Source organism: Fusarium pseudograminearum, chromosome 3 (genome assembly GCF_000303195.2).
Source record: "Fusarium pseudograminearum CS3096 chromosome 3, whole genome shotgun sequence".
NCBI lineage: Eukaryota > Fungi > Ascomycota > Sordariomycetes > Hypocreales > Nectriaceae > Fusarium > Fusarium pseudograminearum.
The window spans coordinates 5,219,437-5,226,357 of record NC_031953.1 but is presented as its reverse complement, the minus strand read 5'-3'; the positions used below and the strand labels follow the sequence as shown (position 1 = coordinate 5,226,357).

At 48.9% G+C, this 6,921-nt stretch overlaps 3 protein-coding genes across 3 annotated transcripts, besides 1 other annotated feature; 1 reads left to right on the top strand and 2 right to left on the bottom strand.

Annotated features, from left to right (window-relative positions):
- On the top strand, nucleotides 1-160 carry FPSE_01122 (uncharacterized protein; the record flags this gene model as incomplete). Its single annotated transcript, XM_009254242.1, has 1 exon — nucleotides 1-160. A coding segment is annotated over one exon (160 nt), but the record flags the coding sequence as incomplete, so codon positions are not given.
- Nucleotides 24-139: a microsatellite.
- A 500-nt stretch (nucleotides 161-660) lies between the features above and the next one.
- FPSE_01123 (uncharacterized protein) lies at nucleotides 661-2,946 on the bottom strand (the record flags this gene model as incomplete). Its single annotated transcript, XM_009254243.1, has 1 exon — nucleotides 661-2,946. The coding sequence occupies one exon, from the start codon at nucleotides 2,944-2,946 to the stop codon at nucleotides 661-663; it is 2,286 nt and encodes a 761-aa protein (XP_009252518.1).
- Nucleotides 2,947-5,225: 2,279 nt separating this feature from the next.
- FPSE_01124 (uncharacterized protein) lies at nucleotides 5,226-6,155 on the bottom strand (the record flags this gene model as incomplete). Its single annotated transcript, XM_009254244.1, has 4 exons — nucleotides 5,226-5,594; nucleotides 5,649-5,842; nucleotides 5,914-6,009; nucleotides 6,083-6,155. The coding sequence occupies 4 exons, from the start codon at nucleotides 6,153-6,155 to the stop codon at nucleotides 5,226-5,228; spliced, it is 732 nt and encodes a 243-aa protein (XP_009252519.1).
- Nucleotides 6,156-6,921: the final 766 nt, after the last annotated feature.

The window sequence follows — 6,921 nt, the reverse complement described above, 5'->3', positions numbered from 1 at the left end:
CGGCGGCGCTGGCGGTTTCTCGCGCGGTGGTGGCCGTGGCGGAAGCAGTTTCGGTGGCCGTGGAGGTCGCGGTGGCAGCGGTGGTTTCTCACGAGGAGGCGGTGGTGGAGGGTTCGGCGGTGGTCGTGGACGTGGTGGTTTCAGCCGTGGAGGCCGATAATCTCCTGGCGATAACAAGGACTACGGATCACTTCTGCTACCGAGGAGGACGAAGTCAACGCCTCAAACTGCTGCTGTAGTACAACGCGACCCACGAAAGCCGTTTATAGGGAGGCGAAGTCGATGAAGAGAGAAAACTTCGGGATTTAGGAGGCGGGAAAGAACGAAAGAAAGGGATCACATGTATTTTCTCTGGCGTTGGATGGTTTCTGATTTTCCAAAGTGCTTTGCTTGATTTGGTTTTCCCCCCACTGGCTCTATATCCCCAATCCTGCGATGTTCGTGTGGGGTTTGTATTTACAAACATGAGGATTCAACAAAGACAAGAAAGAGGACAAAAAGAACGGGCAACCTTTTTTATTTTATGTATCTGGTCATTGTGAATGATATATGTACACTGTGAAGGCATTATTATGTAAAGTCATATCCAAGCTCATGGGGTATAAGTAGGCTCGCAAGCCCTCGAGCTCTTTCAACGCCAGGCAAAAAAATTCAATGAAATCAATCCCTGCGACGCCGAAACACTGCCGCGCAAAGTAGACCCAGTGCCAGGATAAAGGCCAGCCCTCCAAGTCCTAGGCCAAAATACTGTGCGTCACGGTACCCTCCCAAAGGATTCTTGTTGTTTTTCTTTCCCATCTCTACAGCTCCTGCCATACCAAGCCCAACCGAGAAAGCGAATGCTGCCGCCATGTTGGTAAGGCTACTTGCAAGTCCCAACTGTCCTTCGGGAATATCGCGCCCAAGCACTGTTGAAGCGGTGGGGATAATCAAGACCATACCAACACCCATAAAGATGGCACTGACAAACGAATTTGCCCAATACTCCTGTTTTGCTGGAGCTGCAGCCATCAAAGCAGAACTGATCAAGATTGCTATTGAAGAGCTCACCATAGCAAGCTGGGCGGTGAAATCGCGGTTTGCGAAAGGCCAGCAAGCAAAGCCAACGACAACACCGATTACTAGTATCGGTACAAGACCGGCGCTCGTAAGTAGAGGCCCCCATCCTCTCAGAACTTCGATAAACTGGGCAAAATACCAGACCCAAATCCCAAACGCTGCCGAGGCGGCAGTCACAAAGCCAAGTGTAATACCAGCAGTGAGGTGGATCTGCTTGAATGGTACCAGAGGGTGGCTGGCTTGAGACTCGAAATAATTAAACAAGGGAATAAGCAGGCATCCTGTAAAAATCAAGATGTAGGCTTGCGGGGTGTCCCATCCTACGATAGGTATTTGATTCCAGCCAACACTGAAAAGAACCAACGCAGATATGCCAGTTACAGACCCGAAGACATCGAGGCGTCTCCAAAGATTGCCTTCGAAGTTATGGACCAAAACTCTCTTGGCGGGGACCACAAGCATACTCGATATACCAAGGGCCGCGCAAACTGCAGTCAAGCAGTAGAAAGCCCATGGCCAAGACGCGTATTTGGCGAAAAGCCCTGTCATGACAGAGCCAACGACGAACCCACAAGGGGCAGAGGCATCGAACAAGCCCATAGCAACCATCTTACGAGGTCCAGGAGGATAGGCTCTCAGCAGTAACCCATAGCCATTGGGAATAATGAGTGCTGGGCCGATGCCTTGCATTGCACGACAGATACAAAAGAAGACGGCTCCTCCGGAACTGCCCATGTACACGCTCAGGCCAGCAACGAGACTCCAGAGCGCAAACCAAAAATACCCGGCGACAAAGGCTTCTCTCTGACCACATACGTTTCCGATCCGGTTTCCCAAAAGGATAGTCGCAGCATAACTCAGCATGTATGCTGAAGTGAACCACGCAAGATGTGTCGTACGCTCTGGTTCAAAGAATGATTCGCCAATTCGCCGTGCCGATGTCAACGTTTGCGCAAGACTGGCATATGTCAAAAGCTGGGCCATACAGATGACAGCAACAAAGAGGCCTTCGTTGCAGGGGTGGTTAAACACAATCTGTCTTGCTCCTTCGTGCAGAGGTTTCCTGCGCAAGCCCTGGGTAGCAGATGAAGAGGAGTATGGATCAGAGCCTGCGCGTATATGCGTAACTGTGCCTAGTGGTAACTCTCGTGTACCCATGTCAGGTCTGAGAACCATGTATTGATGATGTTGCGTCGTCGCTCTGAAAGCTTCGAAACCTCTCGCAGATTGGGCAAGTCCGCCGCGGTTGACCGAAAAGCCCGCCGGATGTAAACCTGTATTTGGAGCTGGAGGTGCGTCAAATTGATGATCGGCGAGAGTTATTGGAACGCTAAAGCGATGAGTTGGTGTATGAGGGGTGTCCAGTCGTGGTGGTAGATTTGGTGTTGCGAGTCGAATTAAGTCTTCGGGCATGCGAGCAGAGGTTTCAATCATCTCTGGCTCCAGCTCTCGGCCAAGGAGAGAGTCTGTTTCAGCATTCGGATGCCGTCCTGACATAAGTACGGTAGGTATGCAATTGTTTCGATGAGGTGAAATGGGTGACACGTCCGAGACGGTCATTTGGCTCACTATGTCCATGTCCAGAAGGCCCTGGGACACTTCACTGACACTCGATGGGCTTCGAACGTGTGACTTAGAATTAGAATTGGATCGATTGTTGGATTGTGCATAGCTGCGTGGCTGGTAAGAGTTGATATTCGTATAAGTGGGAGCTGGAGCTGCTGGGGAGTAACCACCATGCTGTTGTTGGTAATGATGGCGAAAAGATTCTGTCACGGCAATCATTGTATCCGTGACATGCTGAATGGCAGCATTGGAACGATTGGTTTGTCGACGAGCTTCAGATTTCTCAGTGTCTTTTCGTGATACGCTCCGTAGGGGTTCCATTGTGAAGTTGGTAGGATGCGGTAAGCAGAACCAATGTTAGCAATGATCGCTCCTCATATCCTTCCCCATTTATATCGGTTATTTCAGCGAGTGGTTCGTCTAGGAAGGAACAGGAAATAAGTAAGACGCTAGATTAGAGATTCAGACGAAGCTGCATTGCTGAATCAGATAGCGAAGAGAGAGGGATTACAGGAAACAGCCCAACGAGACATGATCAGGGACGTTTGGGATAATATGTTGATAGAGAGGGTCGCGGCTGCGCTTACAGCCTGCAGCTCGAGACAAGGGTATTATGACCGCCTTGTAAGTGAAGTGGGATGAAAGCCGTCAGAGCTGACTCGCTAAGGTTGGCCTTGCAGTAGAGGCTCATGCTCAGGCCCAGGGTCCAGATGATTGGGGCCTGGGAGCTTCCATGGCTTATCCTTGTTTGGGTTTGGGTTGATACTTGGAACCGAGATTGAGGGTGGGATGGATCATGACGGCGAACCAGAAATAGAAGTCATCGATTAAGTCAAAGTGAGAAAAGACATTTTGCCCCTCCTCTGTGTGTGTGTGCAGTGATCTACTCTCCGATTGTTGGTCAGCCCAGACTAGTATCACATTGAGTGACCTAAATGACGGCTAGAACCTAGACTCCGTAGACTAAATCGCCATCGTGTTTGCAAAATAGGCGATGCTTCAAATCTGGCGCTTAAGGAAGTAGTCTGGACGTTTGGTTGGTTCGTGGATCATCATCTTGCTGGTGATGTTGGTGAAAATAAGCCGTTGGGGTTGGTGATACAGTAGTCTATGGTGGGAGATGGAGGCAGGGGCAGGCGAAAGCGGCTGCAGCCAACGCCAAAAAGATAGTAGTAAGTACGTTAAATCTTGGCGGGGAAAGAGAAGGCAAGAGGCAAGTATGTGCTCCTTCTCATATTGTCACGACATGATTCTCATTCTCTTGAGCAACCATCATACATAGGTAGGCACACATCATCGTATTCATCTAGGCAAATGTAACTCAACACCGAATTGGGTATTGTTCTTCACGCATCAATGATGATCATGATCAACTTAGATTGCTACCATACCAAATGCCCCCGGTCCATCACCAACGCACAGCCACTCGTCCTTGTTCCAACGCTTCCTAGCGCATTGTTCACGTCTCACTCATCCTCCAGCACAGCCTCAATAAATTGCAACCCATGTCTTTACCCTGGACATGTTCTTTGGTTCTTCCAGCCATGCTTCGGTACCAGCTACTGCATGTTTCAGACTCTTCCTGCTGCGTTGGAGGTGTTGATTGGTTTGTATAAAGTTGGTGTAGACAATCATTTAAACCTTGAGGTTTTCCAGGTTTGTTGTCTGGTGGAACATGAAAGACAGAATTCTTTTTTCTGAACCCTCTTCTTGATGGAGATCTCAATCGTCATCACTTACCATCCGCCCATATTTTTACTTCCCGGTAAATTCGGCAACCAAGCCTCGTCATGTTTTGTCGATCTACTGATAGCAGAGCCTCCAGTTACACGTAAACATCGCGTTAAAACTATTTTTGGTGTTTATCCATCTTCGTGGCTCTGTCAAGCATCCGCCGGGCAAAGACTCAAGGACTCGTGACTATCATTACCAATGTTTAGCCAAGTTGTATAGGAGTGACCGCAATTTGCTGCCCTATAAGAAGGACTGATGTGTAGATCCGGCAGGATTCACCCCATCCACATCTTTCTCTAGCGAAATCACTACCTCCATGTTCTCATTATTGCTGGCCAGAATAGTCAGTAAGCGATCAATCAAACGTTCACCGACAAATTGACTTCGGCAGTTCACTATTCCTGAAAAATGGGCCAATCCTTGGGGGGTGGGGATGAACGTAGTCGAGGTATATTTAAGTCTAGGTTGCGGTGCAAGTTTTGTTGAGTCAACAACCAGTATGCTCAAGCAGACTCTCATCACTAGAGTCAATGGCCATGCAAGCTTCACGAGAACCCAGAACAAAAACATAAAGAATGTTGGGTATCATGAACTACCATCGTATCAATGAACTACGTGAACCATTCCCCGACCAAGACCATCAAGCAAAACAAGAACATGTCCTCGCCCGTGTGCTCTGAAACCAATTCACATCTCTTGTCTTCCTTTGTCGACTCAAAGTTGGCCTCTCAGTCCAAGCCCAACACATCTCCAAAATAGCAAAGCATATCGCCGTATCAGAGCCATATTTCCGGTACTCCGCCCAAGTTGGAGCGTGGCCATGCCACGCCATTATACCATGTTAAATGGTCTTTCGAGTTAACCCTCTAGGGCTTGGGAATGCGGATAGTCTTGCTGGTCATGAGGCAACCGTGGATCATGAACAGGAGGACGGCAGGGTGAAACTCGAGAGCAGAGCCCTGGAACCAGACACCGAAGGGGAGGTTGTCGTGGACCCAGCGCTGAGAGAGCCAGTAGGCCATGACGGCATCCATACCGAGCGAAGTGGGGATGGGTGTTCCCTCAAAGTACTTGCTCTTGCCAGTCTCATCCTTGGGCAAGACGGCGACAGTGACGTTGAAGCGAGCAAGGCGAGTGAGGCCGCACAGAACGAAGAAGGTGAGACCAGCGGTATCGGCGAGGGAGCGGAAGCCAAGAGTAAAGGCGACCATAGCGGGAGCAACACCAAATGAAATCTAGTTCTTAGGTTAGAACTCAGTAATCGCAGCAAGAGGAACATGTCAACATACCAAGTCAGCAAGGGAATCCAGCTCTTGACCCATAAGACTGCTCTTCTTCCTCCATCGAGCAACCTTGCCATCAAGGAAGTCAAAGAAAAGACCGAAAGGCAGGAAGAATAGAGCAAGCCACATGTTATCAAAATCCTTGGGATCGCCGAGCGCGTATCGTAGCGAGGAGAAGATGGACATGACACCGCATGCGCCTGGAATACGAGTTAGCAAAGCAGTCTAATTTGAAAGACGGCACAGCCGTCTCTGAATTAGGTGTACATACCGTTCATAAGGGTGATCAAGTCGGCAAGGTGCATGGCGCGCACCAGAGAAAAGTGTCCAACATCAGCAGAAAGAAGAGTCTTTTGCTTGTCGATGGCTATGCAGAACAATAATGTTAGCTTCACGAGCCTAAGCTTGCTTTGAATATCTCGTCATAGACCGAATCTCACCTGGGCTGTTAGACGACATGACATCCTTGGTGTTGCCGTTAGAGCCTGACACGGTGTTGCTCCTTCTAGACATCTTGAGGGGAGTTACGACGAGGTTCGGTAGAGCTGAAGCGGTGCAGGTAATTGAGTTCGGGGAGGGGTATCGCAGTCGCAAGTAGCTTCAAGTCGGAATCAAGCGGTGTCTCCCAACAGATAGAAACTTCGTAGTGGTAGAGAAGTAGCTTGACTAGGTTGAACGATGCTGTGTAAGCTCAAATTCTGCCAAATTTTAAAGATGTCGAGAAGTTGTGGAAGGGAAAAACAAGAGCAGGTTTTCCCAGAAGTGGTTGACGTTGAGGATTGGCGTCGCGGTTTCTCTCTCGCGGCGGGACATCCAACTTCTTTCCTTGCTTGGGTGGATGCCGTCATTGTGGGCGCTAGTTGATACACGTGATCCAGCTTACAGACTCAACGCTCCCATCCAAGTCACACCCAGAACTAGGTAGATGGCCTCTATCCATTGGATTCCCAGAGAGTCACATGTAGTGATTAAGAATGACATGGGGACCACGTTCGCATGACAAGCTGTACCCTTAGTTACAAACAGACACGGAATTCCAGCATCAGTACTGACTATTGCTGAAGACCTAATAGGTGTCACTTACGGGTGTTATCACATGCAGGATTCACTTTGGCCCTATCGTATTCGTACAGTCGCTTCCGTAGTCAACTAGATTTGTGTTAATATCACTTAATAAAAAGTTACACGAAATGTCACCATGCACAACATAACTGATTCATAACACAAAGTCTCATACTCGATTTCAAGTTAAGACATATTCTGCGGTGTTTATTCAGGT